Raw genomic sequence first — 20356 nt, 5'->3', positions numbered from 1 at the left:
CGCATACGCCACGTATGCCACTGTTATATTTATTGCCATTTTTTATTAGCATTTTCATTAGTTATAAACGTAGAGCACGAGGGAAGCCAAGCGAGCTGTGAATAATGTTAATTCTCCATTATTCTCTGGCCAAGGAGGCAACTATAAAGATGGGCGTGGCAGCACGTTAAGTGCCTGTTAAGTAGCTTTTTATAGCCGCTACGACAACAAAGTCGCAAATACATATATGCATTTGTATATATAGTTCAATCAGTTTTGATATATTTTGGAATAGTTGAATGCATATATAAATAGAATATGCCAGAGACAAAAGCTTTATAAATATATATATAAGTGTGTGTGTATATATACACTTGTGATATGTATAAAATGCCAAAAGGCCGCCAAGATACAAAAATAAATAAAAACGCTTCGGCAAATTGAGAAAAAGCCAAAAATACAAAAAAAAATTCCAACTGAATTTTATATAAATAAATAAAAAGTTTGTTTGCTGCGCGAGTCCAATTATCAGTCTATCACTTGAGCACCTGCCCACAAAGCTGACAAAGTGTGTGTGTGTGTGTGTGTGTGGGTGTGTGTGTGTGTTTGATATATATAAAATGCCATCAAATAGCGTAAGACAAATGACAAGCTGAAAGCCAGATGAGCATCAGATGACGCCATAGCCATGACGAACTGGCGGGTAGGGAGGGGGAGGGGGAGGGAGAGGGAGAGGGAGAGGGAGGGGTGGCGGGTAGAGGTCATCGATTAACGTGTGCGTCTATCACAACTGAACATAATTATTGTATATAGCTAATGATCATTAGAGTCGGGCTTTTGCTCTAATGGGCGTTGTTTTACAGCTTGTGACGCGCATTGGGAATTGGTCTAAAAATACAATCGAGTTGTCAAGTGTGTTCGCTGTCCGCGTGTGTGTAGTGTAGTGTAGTGTTTGTGTGTGTGTGTGTGTGTGTGCTTGTTTGTTTGTTTGTTATGCCAACACTTTTCAAATTTTATTGGCTACCAAAAGGGGGCACGTCCCAAGCGAAGCGCAGCAACAAAAACAATAAATTATGCCCCACATTTTGCATTAGTATTGAGTATCCATGTGTGTGTGTGTGCGCGTGTGTATCTGCGCTTATTTACAATTTGTCATAATTTTTCGTTTGCATACTTTCAGGCAAACATGAATATTGCCATCGCACACAAATGGGATAAATTATCGCCGCGCGAGTTTTTGCAACTGCAGGAATTGGCCTCATGTAAGTGCAGAGAAAACTCTTAACCAAACATTAATGACATAATGCACTATGGATAAAAGCTATAAATATATATATATATATATATATATATATATATATATATATATATATATATATATATATATATATATATATATATATGTGCGAGGGAGGCAGGAGGAGATTCATAAAAGAAGGCAGCAGTAGTAGTTACTAAATCTAAAAACAATTCTCAACAAGTCAAGTCAGCTTAGTTTTGTTCTCTCTCTTTCACTCATCTCTCTGATCGCTTATATAAGCACAAGAGTATGCCTGTATAAGAGTCTTGTAGCATTCTAGTATAAGCGCATAGAAGTTATGTATGGATTTTAAGACTAAAAAAATAAACATAGTATAAGAGTAGAAGAGTAAAAGTCAATCAGATGATATGGATATGTTAGTATAAGTATAATATAAGAGTATAGGAGTATTAGGGTTATTTAAGTATACAAATATAGAATTGTGTGTATTTAAAAGCAGAAGAGTATAAGACAGCAAGAGTATAAGAGTATAAGACAATAAGAATATAAAGGTATTAAAGTAGCATATTACTGTAGTAGCCGATTGGAAGAGTAATACATAGAAGAGTGTGCGAGTATAAGAGTATAAGAGTGTAGAAGTCAATCAGAACATTTAACTTTGAGTTGACAATGATAGGAAATGTAATTAAAGGAGTATAGAAATGCAAGTACTAAACTTATATAAAAAGGTATAAGATTATTTTAACTTATCGCATCTCAGTCTGCAAAGAAATATAAGACTATGAAAACTCTTCTCTCAACTTGCTTAAAATTTGATCAACAAAATTAATTTTGTTTATCAAGAACAAATTATGTTATGGCAGACCTGAAAATAATCTTAAGCTCAGACGATATGGATAGCATATGAGAAGAAGAAACTAGCGATTGTTGCTACTAGCGGAGCACAAGGTATTTCCTCATCGGTTGCTGCCGACGCTTAAACGCTTTAATTTAAAATATGCAGAAAATTGATTGCTAAACCAATTTAGAGTTTAAATTTGCAGACAAATATTTAAGCATGCCAGGACGATTTAATAGTTTATGTATAAATAGGCTCTCTAAATATATATATATATAGCTATTTCATTATTAATGGCTATAGAAATGGATAATAGCTTTAGCTTTTTAGTTTATTTGTTGTTGAAATGAAATTCTCATTTGATTTATTGACATGATGCGAGTCAAGTTACACAATTTGAAATCGCATTGCGACAAGCTGAAAGCTTGGCATTTCAGGTAATGCTAGCTGGCTTAAATGTTCATGCTGATGCTGATGGTGATGATGCTAATGATGATGAAGTCTGGTAAATGCGTGTGTAGTGAGCTTAAATGTTGAGATGCTGCATTGGGTAATCCAGCGCAAAGTTGCAGCTGGAACAAAAGGAAACGGAGAACTGTGTGGCAAGCAAAGCTGCTTGACATTTCATAAAGAAGTTACCTTTGCATTTACCTTTGCCTTTACATTTACCTTTAACGTATTCGGTTTGAGCTGAGCTGAGCTGAGCTGAGCTGAGCGGCTTTTGGATGTCTTTAGAGCTGGGACAGCAGCACTTGTCAACAAGACAGTGCAAGCTGCTTCTGAGTGTGATTAAAAATGTCAGCAGCAGCAACATCAGCAATGGAGGCAACGTATGGGCGTGGCAGTTGCCACTTGCCACTTGCCACTTGCCAGAGAGTGCCTCTTCGAGTGGCATCGAATACGAAGTGTCAACGACAGCGACAGCGACAGCAATAGCTGAAGTATTCAAGTGCTCAAAGCACTCAAAATATTCGCTCGAGCTGCGGCTGCAACGGCAGCAACAGGAGCTCAAGGAGCGGCTGCAATTGTCGCCTAACTGTGCAATGCATTCATTGAGTTAATAAAACTTTGCCACAATTTGGGGCACACACACTCGCACATAGAGACAGCTCGTTGTCATGCAACAACACCTGCAACGACTTTGTTTCCATTAGTTAATTATACTCAAAGCGCCGTCTCCTTCTCGCTCTCTCTCTTTCTCTTTGCAGTCTGCAATTGCCTGCTTTTTCCTGTCCGCCAGGTGCCACGTGCCACTTGCTAACAGCCACTTGCCACTTGAGGCGTCGATTAAAAGCTGGCGCCATGGCAGCGTTTGACGAATTTGTTTTATGTTGCAGCAAAAACATCTAAAAAATTTGAAGCGAAGAAAATCTAGAAATGGCAGTGGATAATCGGGCTTTATTGATTTTTATATAACAGATAGAAAGAGGCGTGAGGCTGTAGACATTCTAGATCAGCAGCAAAAAATCTTAATTATTTTCCTTAAATATCTTCTTCTTGTTCTTGTTCTTTTGCAGACTCCACACGCAAGCTACAGGATGTGCTGCAGGAGTTCTGTGCGCCCAGCGCATCAGCCACGCCCAAGTGCATACCAGATGGGGTAAGTAGCCAGACAGACGGACAGTTTAACTAAATTTTATTTAGAGTTGGAGTGAAATAGGCTTTCGTAAAGAGAAGAAAGATTCAGAGGTAGAGAGAGATAGAAAGATAGACAGAGATAGAGAATGATACAGATAAAGCGAAAGAGGCAAATATAGAGGCAGAGACAAAATCGAATATTAATAAAGGCATAGAGAAAGATATAGTAAGAGAGAGAGAAAGATATACAAGAGAGAGCGAGAGATAAAGTGACAGAGAGAGAGGCAGAGACAGAGATAGACACTGAAATAGATTAATGGAGAGAGACTGACAGAGAGAAATACACAAAGATAGAGACAGTAAGAGAGAGAGAGAGAAGGACAAAAACTGAGACAGAGATATATAGAAAAAGAGAGGGAGACAGAGAGACAAAGAGCGCAATAGAAATATTGAGGAAGAATTCTATTGTGCGAGTTGCTGAAAGTGAATCCGAATGAATGAATGAAATGAATAAATTCTTAAACCACCCACACACACACAGCAAACTGACAAGGATGCGGGTCAGCCAGTGCCTATGGCAGCTCAAGAATCTGTTTTGTATTTTATATTTCGTATTTTCGGCAAGTGGATAGAGTAAAAGATTGAAAGTAAATCTTCTTACACATACAATAAATCACTGAGATTTTTCAACTTTACGCCCCAAATGCCAAATTGAAATTGAGCAGCGAAACTACCAGCCCAAACCCAGCCCTGACGCCAAGAATCGACATCAGGAACAGGTAGACACATACAGGTAGACAGCTTATACTAAATTAAATTGAAAATGCATGCCAGAAAGGGTACCGGGACAGCGAGAGAGGGGGATGGGCAGCGAGGGCAATAGTTTTGTTAGTAAATCTTGGAACTTCAACAAGCTGCCAGAACACAGACAAAATCAAATTAATAACCAAGTTAGCAACAACTTAATGGGGGCCATAGCTATAGATACGTATACTCTCTAATGCACACAGACACTCTCACACACGCACACACACTCAGTGGAATGTTGATTTCCGTTCAGGCTTAACACACGATTTAAGCCCCATTATGGATGCTGAGCTCTGCATGCCTTGAGTATATTTAATGACAAAACTTCAAACCAGATAAAGCTCTCACACATATCAAGGTATTTATACACTTGGGACAGCAAGCAGCTTAGTAGATAAAGCATAATTTTGTCTAATCAAGAGCTGAGTCCTTAAACAAACTTTATTCGAAATAATCAAACTGATTTCAAGCGGATTTCTACTCTCTATCTAAGGATATTTAGTATTCGTTCATTTTGCATGCAAGAAGTGGGAATAACGAAACGAGTGAAACAATTGTGGTTTGCGGTATATGATAAAAGATAAAACAATTAATATGTAAAGCTTTGGTTCAGCTCAATCGATCAACAACACATGTCCACACACACACATTGTGTCTCTGTGTGCGTGCTTCAGCTGAGTTGGGAATTGCAATTTGTTGTTAAATCTATTCAGCCATGCTCATTTAACCTCACTACAAATGCAAATACAAGACAGATAACAGACAGATAGACAGACACATACACTCTCACACTCACACATTGATAGAGTTGCTGCTGCTGCTGCTGTTTCTTTTGGCCATGTAACGAAATGGAAAAAAATCGTATAATTAAGTTTGCTTCTGTCGACCCCTGCACGAAACCCATACATATCCACCTACATACACACACACATATATATATACTATGTATATGCATACACATATACATATAGAGATGCAATTTGTTGGCTATCGAATATTTTTTGTACGCTTTTAGTCAATTCACTTTGATATTGAACACGTTGACAGCGAACAGGAATACACGCGCTTCTACACTGTCCAGCCAGCGTTTTCTTTTTGTTTTTACACACATTCATCTGCAGATGCTGAATACATGTGTTTCTCTTTTCGGCTTGGAATGATAGTCATTTCTGTAAATATTTTATTAAATGGAATAAATTGAAGTGCCATGTTATGTTTCAGCTTCTGCTTGTGCTACAAACATTCATATATACAACAAGTACGTCATCGAGACAGCGTGAACAGACGGACAGACGGACAGGTAGACAGGTAGACAGAGAGACGAATGTTGTCTATATCTTATTTATTTATTTGTGAACTGTATCCGCTGGAATATATACTCTTTAAATTGCATTTGGGTTGGATGTAGCAACGGTCTATATATATAGCTCATTTCTTATTGAAAGCGTAGAGGCAAATGTATTCAATATGTTTGTAGGGAAAAGGGAAGAGAGCAAGAGTAAGTATCCGGTTGAATATATACTCTTTGAATTAAATTTGGTAGCAGTTAGAGTAGTAGTAATAGAAGCTTTGTATAATATAGAAGATAAACGTTATGGCTATATAGCTTATTTCTTATTGAAAGACAAAACTAGGACAGTTGAAAGTAGAAAAAGAATAGGTATATGTGAAGTATATCCATTGGATATATATAATGTAATAATATAATAATAACATTATAGTTTGGTAAACTCTTGTAGCAAGATAAAACAAAAAGCAATATACCCTTTTCAGGTTGTCAGCAAATATAAATGTTTATAATATCGTGGAGTGCATCCAATCGAAGACTCTATAGGCCAGCTCGAAATTGAGGGACTGAGTAGAGTTTAACTGCTGCAGTTGATGCTCTTTCTGTTGCTTTAATCTTGGTTAAAGCAGAGAATCTAAATTCCTATTTTAAGTGAAGAGTAGAAAAACTATTCTATATTGAATAAAAGACCATATGTGGAGTATATCTAAGATAAATATACTCTGCTAGCTTAAATTTCTCTTTAAGAAATAAATAAATATATAAATATATTGAATAGCCGAATGGAGTATATCAAGTCGAAGGCTCTAGCTTCTAGCAAGGCAAACGCATGCCTAAAAGAGAGAGAAAGTGATAGACTGACAACAACAATAGATACTCTTCCTCATACTATTATAGTGGTGTAGTATAGACTATATACGCCCCTAGTTAAACTTTCTCTCGCTATAAATTTGATATCTTATTAAAAGCAGCCTTGGGATTCTGTTGTTAGACGAGAGAGAGAAAAGTTTTCTTAGCTGCGACACTTCAATTAAGTTAATTAAAAGCAGCTGCTGAACCGAATTGGCCTCTGCAGCTCTTCAACTCTTCAGTTTGATTTAGCCATCAGCCAAAATTCTTGCTCTTCTTGTTGTTGTTGAAAAGTCTTGAAAAGTTTGCGTTGCAAATTTGTGGATATTTTATTGCAAGCAGCTTTGTTTTTGTCCTAATTAGCTGAGCTGCAAGCAGACTTTGTCTTGGTCTTCTTCTTCTAGCCTGTTGTTTGTTGTCACAATTAGGGCTAAGCTGTGCACAAATCCTCAGAAGCCGCTTTGAGCCGAGCTGCTGTAGACTTGAACTAAGCCCCAGAGATAGCTGAACTATTGCGCCACATGCCACATCGCTTAACCATTCAAGTATTTCACTTATCCAGCTGTGTAGCCTAGATTGGGCACAATTTATTGTGATTTTTTAAAATAAATTTTAGCTGAATTTATCTCTGGTTCACGCTGCGTATGCATAATTTAAGCAATTGACTTTTTGGCAGCTCCGCCTCCCAAAAAGTATGCAATACATGACTGAATGCTTAGAGCTAGCTGCAAAGCGTGCGATAAACAAGCTAAATGGTCCAAAAGCGCGACATGCTCGTGTGATTATCAGCGCCCAGGCGTGTCCCAGTCCAAGTGTGTGTGCGTATAATGGATATCACACATACGCACTGTGTGCACTCCCCAGCCAATATATGCTTGAATATTTATTCATTAAGCCACGCACTCACGCATAACACCACATATACACACACACACGCACACCACACACACACATATTAAACTAGAGGCTTGAGCAGATTTTTAGTAATAAAAGCGGAGTAGAAAAGGCAGTAAAAGAGGAGCAGAAAAAGAGCTTCTGCTGCCGTTGCTGCTGCTGCTGCTGCTGGTGATGGTGCTGTTGTGCTTTCGCACGCGTATCTCGTTGCTTGCTAAATAAATTTTGTTAACGCAATTCGCGTGCCATTATTATAGTGCCAGCCAGCCAGAGTGTGTGTGCGTCTGTGTGTGTGTTCATTATGCCTTCATACTTGAGGTCCCATTGCTGGCCGTGTTTAAGCCATTTTGCTTTTGTTTTGGCCATGGTATAAATTTCCATTTGCGTGTATTCGGTTTCATTATGTTGCGAGTAGAAAAAGGAGAAGAAGAAGAAGCAGTAGAGGAAGAGAAAGTGCCTGCCAGGCCATAGTTAACTTCAAGCTCGATGCCTCAAGGCGCAAAATGTTTGTCGACTCGCCATACACACATACATATATCTATATATATAGATATATATATATATATATATATTTGTTTTATGCGCGAAATTTAAAACGCCACAGGCTGTAGCAGAGATTGCTGCTGCTGCTCACATCATAATGACCAACATAATGATGAGGATAGTAATAAAGATGCGACTCGTTAGGACGTGGCAAAAGGGCAAAGCTCGCTGCATATTAGCTAAGAAAACATTTGGAAACTGAATTTATGAAGACCTAAAACAATTAGTTTATGAGAATTAATACTGTTGGTATTCATAAAGGGTTCAGATTTAGCTCTCAAAGTGCTCTCTTCACTGGAAGATCTTCAAGTCGATCAGGTCATTAAGTAAACGTTAAGAATCGTTCATTAGAGAACCGTTGACTAGATCATATGACATTTGCAGCTTCATTAGTTGATCATGAAGTAGATGAGACTTATCTCAGATTGCTGTCTTCATTAGATGATCCTTAAGTAGGTTCCGGCATGTGCCGCTTTATTAAAACATCATTAAGTATATCCTAAATCTCTTAAATCTCGCTTAACTCTACTCATTATAGCATCACTCAGGATTCCATATTCAGTCATCTCTCAAAGCGTTCCTTATAGAGCATCCCCTCGTCGCCTTTTTGTTATTAAAAGCCCTCGTATTTTCGCTTTATTCACTTATTTGCCAATTAGCGCAGCTCCAGGCACGCGTAACGTCACTTGCACAATGACTCGTCCTTGATTCAAAAGTGTAATCATAAACGTAACCATAAACGTAACTGTAGCCGTATCCCCAGCCATAGTCATAGCCATTGCCATAGCCATAGCCATAGCTGGGAGAGCGCTTTAAAGCGCGCATTTATGTTTACACAATGCGGACAGTACATCTGGATGATGGTCGTGTCCATCAATGTCAACATATCAATGCGTCCATCAATGTCATCAATGCGCACGCTACACGTGCTTGCTCCTACTGGCATATAATTCGAGAAGGACCCCAAAGGGGGCCACCAGTGCGGCCACCAGCAGCAAAATGAGAGAAGAAAAAACACTGGCCAGATCCTCAGAGCACATTTACAGTCACGTCCTTTGTGAATCACAGGGAATTATATTTAACAATTGTCTCTCTCTGTCCCCCTCTATGTGCCTGTGTATCTTATACGGAATATTAACGCACAATATATAATGTAACTAATTATAGATTCAGGCAAATTATCTGTTGAAGTCGTCAACTAGCTTTTTACTTAATTTAAATTGACTTGAAACGACAGAAATAGAGATGAAATGGAATTGAAATTGAACTGAAATTGAAATGAAATCGAATTGAAATTGAATATAAATTAAATGGAAATTGATTGAAAATTAAATTGAAATTGAACCTAAATTAACTTAAGATTGAATAAAAAGTGAATTGAAATTGAATAAAGAGTTAATTCAAATTTAGTTGGAATTGAATTCAAATTTAATTGAAATTGAATTGAAATTGAATTGAATTTATATTGAATTGAAATTGAATTGATATTGAATTGAAATTGAATTGAATTGAAATTGAATTTATATTGAATTGATATTGAATTGAAATTGAATTGAAAGTGAATTGAAATTGAATTGAAATTGATTTAAAATTGAATTGAAATTGAATTGAATTAACATTGAATTGAAATTGAACTGAATTGAAATTGAATTGATATTGAATTGAAATTGAATTGAAATTGAATTGAGATTGAATTTAAATTGAATTGAAATTGAATTGAAATTGAATTGAAATTGAATTGAATTAACATTGAATTGAAATTGAACTGAATTGAAATTGAATTGATATTGAATTGAAATTGAATTGAAATTGAATTGAATTAACATTGAATTGAAATTGAATTGAATTGAAATTGAATTTATATTGAATTGATATTGAATTGAAATTGAATTGAAATTGAATTGAAATTGAATTGAAATTGAATTGAAATTGAATTGAAATTGAATTGAAATTGAATTGAAATTGAATTGAATTGAAATTGAACTGAATTGAAATTGAATTGATATTGAATTGAAATTGAATTGAAATTGAATTGAGATTGAATTTAAATTGAATTGAAATTGAATTGAAATTGAATTGAATTTATATTGAATTGAATTGAATTGAAATTGAATTTATATTGAATTGATATTGAATTGAAATTGAATTGAATTGAATTGAAATTGAATTTATATTGAATTGATATTGAATTGAAATTGAATTGAAAGTGAATTGAAATTGAATTGAAATTGAAATTGAATTGAAATTGAATTGAAATTGAATTGAAATTGAATTGAAATTGAATTGAAATTGAATTGAAATTGAATTGAAATTGAATTGAGATTGAATTCAAATTTAATTGAAATTGAATTGAAATTGAATTGAATTTATATTGAATTGAATTGAATTGAAATTGAATTTATATTGAATTGATATTGAATTGAAATTGAATTGAATTGAATTGAAATTGAATTTATATTGAATTGATATTGAATTGAAATTGAATTGAAAGTGAATTGAAATTGAATTGAAATTGAACTTGAATTGAAATTGAATTGAAATTGAATTGAAATTGAATTGAAATTGAAATGAAATTGAATTGAAATTGAATTTAAATTGAATTGAAATTGAATTGAATTAACATTGAATTGAAATTGAACTGAATTGAAATTGAATTGAAATTGAATTGAAATTGAATTGAAATTGAATTGAGATTGAATTTAAATTGAATTGAAATTGAATTGAAATTGAATTGAAATTGAATTGAAGTTGAATTGAGATTGAATTTAAATTGAATTGAAATTGAATTGAAATTGAATTTAAATTAAATTGAAATAGCACATGTTAATCACATTTAGAGAGTATCAGATATCCATTTGCCTCAGTTATTTTTTGAATTTCTTTCAGAGTCCCATTTAAAGAATTTTCGGAACTATAATTAAATATTTTTGTCAACTATAAATTGCTTTTGCAGGACATTGACTTTGATGGGTTTCGTCGGTTTCTGGACGCGTTCCTTGACTGCGAGACGCCGCTGGATCTGGCCAAGCATCTATTTGTGTCGTTCCTTAAGCCAAATGTCACACAGGCCCAGCTGCATGGCAAGGCGCTCAATCAAATGGCGGCCATTAGCAGCACGGCCGCCTGTGCACCCGTCACGTCCCATACGAAGGGTAAGTCCACTGTCCCCTCTGGCCCCACTATCCACATACATCCATATCCATTTCCATTTCCATTTCCATGGACATGGCAAATGGCACATGCCATACGACCCTCGACTCGACTCTCTCTCTCTCTGTCTGTCTCTTTAATAATTGCAACACATTTCTCATTGGGCAACGTCGTGGTTGGGGTCTCTGTTGTAATTAGGCTCCATACCGAACATCAACAGCATCGCCGAGCTGATGCCGCAATGCAGCATTGGTGGGGATGGCCACTCGCATGCCCATTCGCAGATCCAAGTCCAGACACAGGCGCAGGCACGCACCAGCTTTGTGGACAAAATCCATGGCATTACGGATAAGTTACAGCACTCACTTGGCGGCCATTTGACCCACGATCCCAGCAAGACCGGTAAGTATGGCCACATATGCACGCCACTTTAAGTGCACCTATGAAAAGTGGAACTGAATTGAAATAGAATTCAAATTAAAATATGAAATTGAGTTAAAATTGAACTGAAATTGAATTCAAACTAAATTGAAATTTAACTAAATTTAAACTGATTAAAATGGAATTAAAAGTAAATGAAGATTGAATTCGAATTGTATTGAAATTAACTTAAAACTCAAATTTAAATTGAAATTTAAATTTAATAAGTTTATTACATTTTTTTAAAATTAAAAAAGGATCGGAATTCAATTGAAATTGAATACAAATCTAATTGAAATGGAATGGGTGAACATAAGTTAAGCTAGAAAGTGGAATATATATAAGCTATATAAATGTGTTTCGCTTCTTCTGCTTAATTCCATTTCTCGCATGTGTGCTTTGCAGGCAGCGTGCATCCGATGTTAACGGTTACGCCCAGCCCATTGGCCAGTGGACCGAGTATATTCCAGAGTAGTAATGCCGCTCGTCGTTCCGTGGACTCGAGCCCCTCGCACTCGCAGACGAACCACTCGCAAATGTCGCGTAATTCGTCGAAGAAGAGCAACAATTCCGTTAATTGCAAAATTGATAGTGAGTATTAATTAGATTCGAGTGAAGCAGGGTATAAAAAAGGGTAAATATATAAGGAAAGTGGGCTACAACACCCCCTCGATACAGGGAAATTACTGTGGGCCCAGCCCATTTTCGGGCTGTGTTGCAGCACGAGTTTGACTTTCAATTAGGCGCACATTGTCCGTCCGCGTGGCCCGCAGTCAACTGCAATTAGCCAACTCGCCACACGATGTGGGCGTGCCTGACGGATAGACTACTATACAGCAATGTATATATGTATATACAAATTATACAATTCCATATAAATCTAGAGCGTTTACAGTGAAATCGAACTGAAAACGCTGATCGAACAGAGAGAGCTACTATTCCAGAAATACTCGTACGTGTCTGACAATATATTTGAAATATCCTGTATTTCTTGCAAGCTAAGCTTTAATACTCATATCAATTTATCGACTATTATTATCGATTATCGATATTTATTCTTATACAGACGGAGAGACGAATAGATGGACATGACATATAGCGCCTCAGCTAGTCATACACATATCTTGTGGGGCCTGCCACGCTTCCTACTGCCTGCAAGCTACATTTTCACATATAATTTTTATAAGCTATGTGCATTCATTAATGTCCATATGCTGTACTTTCTTATAATAGAAAGTGTTGAGTGTTCGTCTCTGGCAGATTTCACTGTAGACATATATATATAAATGCGACTTATGCGCGACATCTTGAGAATTTCAATTGCAGCTGCGAGTTGCATTTGCAACTGTCAGCATTTGCGGCTGTCACTTGCAAAACAGATTGCTTTGGCGACAGGCAGACAGGCAGAGAGACAGACAGAGACAGATAGAGATGGACAGACGGCCAATTCAGATGCGAAATTGCATGGCGTTCGTATAATAAATGAGCAGAAGAAGCTCAAGTGCAAAGTGCAAATGCCATGCGACGCGGTTGCAGCCAATTGGTGGCAACTACTTAATCCCAGACACTGGATTGTCCAATTACTTCACAGCCTGTAACTCTATCTCTCCGTCTCACTCACTCTCTCTTTATCTCTCTCTGCTTCTGTCTAAAAACTTGCTAATTAGCTGCAGCCAAATTCACTAAATCCACTGCGCTAAGTCGCAGCGAGTGCAAAAGTACATAAATTATACAAAAAAGGGCACAGACCGTAACTGAAGAGTGAAAGGGTGCAGAATCAAGGGCCAAAAGGCAACCGGAAGCGGAAACGGAAATGCCGGCATAGTAAACAAACTGTACGCTAGCATTTTGACGATTGACTACGTAGCAGATACTCCTTTAACTAGTTGTCCCCATATGATATGACTTAAGTCTATTATACCCTCTCTGAAATATGCAAATTGCAACGTATTACAGTAAAATATTCGCTCAATGGCACTCAACGTTTTATATACACTTATAAGACAACTTAAAGGGTATTCAGATAACTTAATGATATCAAAAACTTACAAATCTAGAATCTAGTAGCATATATTTTCATCAACTCAAACACAATTTACTTTATTAGTCATGCATTCAAAAGACAAGACAAATTTTAGGGTATTCAAAATAAAGTGTCTTAAAGAAAGAAATATAGTGTATTAATGGTAGACAATCGGGAGAAACTAAAGGAAAATCCGAAATGCAACCTTAAATCAAGAAAATATTTTGATAAAATACCTTTTAGACAAAGTAGTTCAACTAAACTTGCATACCCAATGTCATCAGGTACATATTACAGGGCATTAAAGGTAAGCACAAAGTAGCTTAAAGGCAAAAACAAACTCTGGCAGATCAAGTTGTCGTAAATCAACGCCCAATTAGAAGATTTTTGCATTTTCACCAAGTGAGCAGCGCCAATGCGTAAAATTAGCGTCGAGAGACAGAGACAGAGAGACGAAAAGGGAGAGGAGAGGGAGAGGGAGAGAGGAAGAGAGCCGAAGAGACAAAGAGTAGGAAGACAGTCAGACGAACGCGTAAAAGTAGGCAGCCATTTGTCTGGCTTCTGCTTGGTCTTCTGCTTCTCAATTTTTTCGGCATTCCTTGTTCTTCTTCCCGTTTCCATTTCGGGTTTCATTTCATTCATTTCGCTCCGTTTGAAATGTGCTCGAATGATTAATGAACGTAAATTTCATTTCGTATTTTTTTAGTTTATTTCTTTTTATATTTTTTCGCTTCCTTTATGTATTTCCTTCTTTTTTTCCTGTTGTTGTTGCTGTCTCTTTTGTTTCGCATTTGCTTTCACGCATTTTAGCAGCAATTGTGAAGCATTTTTTGCTGCTTCTTTTGTCCTGGCCAAAAGGCAAATACCAAATAATGAGAGCCTGCCTACATTCTATGCTCGCTCAGTTCAGTTCAAAAGGGGAATATTGGCTCTTGTTGAAAGTGACTTGCTCTCGCTGCTGCAACTTCAAAAAGGTTCAAAGAACAAATATTGTGGGAGACGGGGCTAAAAAGGTATTACTAAAGAAGGTACGAACTTACTTATGGAAATAGATATCTTCCATCTTCTTTCTTCTATTTTTGCTGAGCGAGTATTCTGCAGTCGATAGCAGCCGATTGCGATGTTCTTACTTGGTTTTTATGGGAGGCCATTGCCATTAGCATTATATATTAAGTAAGTAAAACATGAAATAGGCTTCCTTTCTCTCATATATGTGTGTGTGCGTGTGTGTGTGTGTGGGTGCTGTAAGCGCTAATTGGATTAGTTTTGCTTTGGTTCTGCTGGTTTCGCAGAGAAGTTTGTAAGTGTAGAAGATATATGCAAGGATATTGTTACGCTGTCTCTGTGTGCTCGGCAAATTACATTTATTGGACAAAATGCGATGACATATATACAGACAGACACACAAAGTTATATATATGTCTGGATATGTTGAGCTATGCATTCATCAAGTTGGCAACTGTTTGAGCTGCCTTTCATTTCAGTTATTGATATCGAATATGTAAATATTAACCCATGTTTTTAGCCAAAAGTCTAATTTAATTTATGGCCCAACTCAAGTCGATATAACAAATACATATATATATAGGAATGTAAACATAATTAGCTCTTATGCCAACATAATAAGTGTGAGAGAGAGAGAGGGGGTGAGCGAGAGCTTCTAGCCTGGTCGACTTAATATAATAAGTTGAATGTAAGCCGAAAACACGCAAATGGAATTTAGCTTGTGCCAATTAATAGAGCTCAAATTGCGTTTAGTAATTAGAAAATTGAGAAAATTATGTGAAATTGTACTCCTAATTTCCCGCTAGAAAAGAAGATTTTTCTTTTTGACCCACAGCAAATCGATATAAATGTCATTAGCAACAAAGCTAAACTCAAAAATAAACTCAAATTAATGCTGGAAATACGAAACAGCTGTGTGTGTGTGTGTTTGTATGTGCGTCGCTATGATGAGCAAAGTTTGGTTCATAGGTTGGCCATTAATGAGAGTTGGCTAGAACATTTTTGATTGGGTTTGTTTCGAGCTGGCGTTAAATTGCAAAAATTGTCAAATGAAAAAGAACAGAGATAGAGAGAGAGACAATTTGCCGCCCCTCCTCCAGCTCTTTCCCTCTCTCTTCCCCAGCTCTCGAGTTGATTAAAAGCAAAAATGTCAAAGTTGAACAGCTCTTGGCTCAAATTGCGGCAATCAACATTAAACATAATGAGTGTCAAAGTGAAAAGCAAACTTTCAATTCTGCTCAGCTGTCAATGGCAACTGCAACGATATCCTGTTTATCCTGCAATGATGCCCAACAACAACAACACTAATAAGCGACAACCGACTGCCACTCACTCAATGACAAATGCAATTGCAGCAGCTGCAAAGCTTTTCTGTAAATTCCTTCATTCAAGACTTCCTTTATACACTAACTTCTACTTGAACCCATTGAAACTGAAAGCTCAAAGGGAAAATAAAACATAATTATTTCATGAATTAATAATAAAAAATTAAATTAAAATCAATTACTAAAATTCTTCAATATACATTTATTTGCAATTTTATATAAGATAAATGAATAAAGCAAAAGCTCAAAAAATTTTTTTTAAAAATTTATAATATTTTTACATAAACTATTTAATTAACTAATAAATATTTTTAAAATATTTTTTTTCTGGCTTGCTTATTTTTATTTATATTAATAAACAAATTATAAAAAAATTTTTGAAACAATGAAATTTGTTCATAATCAGAAAATTTATCAATAGTTAAAGAAAATATTTCAATTGTGGAAAAATTTTATTTATTTAAATTATAGCCTTACATTTTTTTAATTGTTAAAAATTCATGAATAAAAAATCTTTAAATATTTAATTTATATACAAATTAACTTTATTAATTTTTTAGGAATATTAAAATTTTTTCTTGTAATTAAAACTTATTAGGTTATTTTTTTCAATGTATTATTAAACTTACTAAATTAATTAAAACTTTGCTTTTTGTTATGTATAAATTCTATACGTTAACTAAAAGCTGGAACAAATTGGCAGATAAATATTTGTTTTAGTATTATGTAAATCTTAATGAGCTATTTATCATGTTAATTATGTATAGATTGAGTTGTTAACTTGATTGTTATGCTCTTAATTATTATTTGCAGCTGACATTAAGCTGCTGGCACGCAAATTCTCGCACTTCGATCCTTTGACACTGAAGGTTCCGCTGAAGGATGTCGTTTGCTATTTATCACTGCTCGAGGCTGGCCGGCCAGAGGACAAGCTCGAATGTAAGTGCTGAGAAAGCTATGAGGCATGCCACAACACTTGACCTTCCCCCTCTGCCTCTCCCTCTCTCTCTCTCTCAATCATTCATTCTGGCAGTCATGTTCCGCCTGTATGACACGGACAGCAATGGAGTCCTGGACACAGCCGAAATGGATGCCATTGTTAATCAGATGATGGCCGTGGCCGAATATCTTGGCTGGGATGTCAGCGAGCTACGCCCGGTAAGTGTCTCCTCCTCCCTCTTATACTTAAAAGTCATTACACTGCAATCAGAGCCAGAGAAAATTCTTGCTCATTACGCACATAAATACGTAGGGATCCAGAGTCCACAACAATCAAGCAATCGTTGCTGCTGGGATTCGAATAGCGAACTAAAACTTTTTCAATTACTTACAAGCACTTAAAATTAATTCTATTTTTATTGCCTTACGATTCAAGTTGAAGCTGAGAACTTTAATAGTTTTTCACAACAAGCCAAGGCAACAAAAAAACACAATTTGTAGTCGGTTTTTATATACCTGCACCAGTTGCTTTAATCGAGTTTAGAGCTAAACGAGTTTGGCTTGCGTTACGCACATATAAAGAAGATGAAAGTAATTGCTTAACCAGGAAAAGTAAAGGAAACTCAAGATCTAGTCGACTACTAGATACCTGCACCGGTTCCTTTGAAAACTGCTAACAAATTACAATCAATACTCGACTCTAGATATCTACACCAATTGGTTTAATGAAGTCTTATCTCTTCATATCTAATCTTTTTATATCAAGCTTAGTTAGAGATAGACACATAAAATGCCAAACATGTTATACAAAGTAATCACACAAGTTATAGCGGAACAAGAACAACAAGTAGTCGACTATTAGATACCTTCACTTGCTTTCTTAGCAGTGCTTACATGTCTAACACAAGGTTTCTTTGGGAAAGGCTTACAGTCAGTTAAGTTAACACGAATCCATAAAAGAGGGAAAGCACATGTACCCGACCTTAAAATAACTACTAAACCCCTTAAATGCCTCTCTTCAATCAGGTTTAGTAGGAAACAGAAATAGCTTTAAGTAATCAAACAAATTGTCGATGAACTGAGCAAAACAGAAAAAACAGAAATGGGGACAAGGAAGAAATGTTGTTGCTGGCGACCACAAATAAAGTCAAAGCGTCACAAAACTCAATTAACAAAATACCCTCGGGTTATGCTGAAACGAGAACGCAGCGCTGGACGAGTGGGCGGCAGTTGAACGAATCTAACTGTGTTAAAGCCAAGGCAAGACTACGCCGAGCTGCCGAGTGGGTTTTAGGTTGAGCTTGTGCGCACTTCCCATTTCCAGTCTCATGATAGCTTTATGACACTGAACGCAGGCCACAGAACACAGCTAGAAGGCGCCGCATACTTTAAATTCTAAGCAGATACACAAAAAATATTTTAATCAAAATTCTTTGCGGGCTTGAAAAAGGGAATATATAACAAGTCAAATTAATCTAGTCGGGAATGACCGGCTTGGAGATACCCTAAATGGTGTGCAGTACTGATTTTATCAATATATTTAATAAGAGACACTCAAGTAGATATTGAAGAATAAACAGTTCAGATATATAGATAGCGAGCTACGAACAGACAGACAGACAGCCTTCCAAATATGGCTGAATATGGCTATCTTCCAGCACATAAACAATACATCCTGTGTAGCCACTATGCATGGGTATAAAAAGAGTTTCGTTTGCCACGGCAACTGGGGCATAGTTGAAACAGAAATAATCAAAACACTTAATGAATTGCATAATTCTGAAATTCATTTCCGGCATAATAAAACCGAGTTTGAGAGCCTCAAAAAAGGATGCCGCATAAATTCTAGTATAATGAATTTTCCAAACATAAACAACTTGCGGTTCAAGTCTATCAAAGTTTGGTACGTTCGTGCTACCAGCAAAAAGGCAAAGGCACAGACAAAGGCAAAAAGCAAACAGGACATCGCATTACAAATGGCACCGGATATTGAATATTTCTGCTGTTGATTCCTGGAAATGTTCCCTTTGAACTGAAGCCACAGCAAATCCAACTATAAGATTTAAAAGAAAATGCCAATACGGAATGAAAAGCTACAGGAAATACACTTAAAATGCTGCATGATAAGCGATTCGAATAGTAAATCCGATTTGAGCAGCCTTAAAGCCAGTCGTAGTCCTTTATAGACAACGAACTGCAGCTCAGCCATATTCCTAAACAGAACAGTGGAATGTGGTTACGTTTGTAGTACCTTGATGAGCTTCTAATCTTTTGATGGAAATTGAAGGAACTATTACTTGCGATCTTCAAACATCATGATGGCTTTATCCCATGTCCGTCAATTCTGCACAAGGATTGAAGCAACTTATAGCCAAGGCAACCAAAGTGCATTGGGATCTGGTGGGTCCCCACCATTTCAACCCTCATTAAAACATTTGGGAAGAATATGGCCAAGTTAAAGCCGTTTTCCAGCAAAATGACATGCATTTTCCGAGTTCTTAAGGCTGCTCGCGAGTATTCAAATTTTTATTTTCTAAAGGAGTCTAAGTAAGAATATTCAGGATTTTCAATAATTCCGTTTAGTTAGAGTAAAATTTGAAATTCTCATATAGGAAACTCCAAGGGGTGCTTGATATTATATTTATTTAAAAAACCGCAAGATCAGATGATCTAGCTAAAGATGTTGTGTCCTGAAAATTGTAAAACTCTGCAAAATGCATAACGTTGCCCTAAAAAGTATGCAATATTTTTTTTACTTTTTTAGTAAATAATGCAAGACCTTGTTTTACTTATTTCCATTCGATTAGAGTTTAAAATAGGTATAAAAAATTAAATTTTACGTAGAGAAAAATTGCACTCACTGTTATATGCTTAGCAAATCCGAATGCAAACGCACTTTAAGTGGCTTAAATGCACAATTTGAGGTGGCTTTTGCTTAGATTGGACCATCTTCAGGAGCTATTAGCAAAAGCAATTAATTACCTTGCGACAACGCCTGCTGCTTATACTCACATTCGAAAAGCATTCACTCATAACATCCATGTTGAGTATACGCAGAGTACTCCTTATGCAAAAAGCAGTTATCTACTAAAGCTCGATTATTAATAGGCAAAAGCAAACTATGCTCACTTTCGATGCTCCACAGGCTTCGCTTTCAAGTCTATTATAGAGATATTGCGCATACGCCGCATTGCTCAATGATTGACTTAAGCATTTTATATACGTGCTGAAAGAAACCAATGAAAGAATAGAGTAAAATTGGCTTTTTCTGTGTCAGACAATCGTAATAAGGTTACCTGTATACATTTTGGTCGAATTACGCGGTCCCCCTTGCAGTCAAAGCTAAAAGCCGAAAGTCGCAAAGTAAAATTACCTTTATCTGCCTTACTCTACCGCTGAATGTCAATCAGGATGTCATACGACAACGAAAATTCCACCTCGAGCCCATTTTTACACG

The 20356-nt window shown here is 36.3% G+C and overlaps 1 protein-coding gene across 1 annotated transcript in view; it reads left to right on the top strand.

The window, feature by feature from the left end:
- LOC111599899 (diacylglycerol kinase 1) overlaps positions 1–20356 on the top strand; it is a 52286-nt gene that overhangs the window by 18406 nt on the left and 13524 nt on the right. Inside the window, exons 3-9 of the mRNA XM_023315722.2 lie at positions 1160–1241; positions 3596–3678; positions 10991–11189; positions 11386–11589; positions 12013–12198; positions 16774–16899; positions 16994–17118. Coding sequence (XP_023171490.2) covers positions 1166–1241; positions 3596–3678; positions 10991–11189; positions 11386–11589; positions 12013–12198; positions 16774–16899; positions 16994–17118 — 999 coding nt within the window. The 5' untranslated portion in view covers positions 1160–1165. The remainder of the gene's footprint in view (positions 1–1159; positions 1242–3595; positions 3679–10990; positions 11190–11385; positions 11590–12012; positions 12199–16773; positions 16900–16993; positions 17119–20356) is intronic.

Source organism: Drosophila hydei, unplaced genomic scaffold (genome assembly GCF_003285905.1).
Source record: "Drosophila hydei strain 15085-1641.00,03,60 unplaced genomic scaffold, DhydRS2 tig00000315-arrow-arrow-pilon, whole genome shotgun sequence".
NCBI classification, from domain to species: Eukaryota; Metazoa; Arthropoda; class Insecta; order Diptera; family Drosophilidae; genus Drosophila; species Drosophila hydei.
This window is presented reverse-complemented; position numbering and strand designations above follow the sequence as displayed.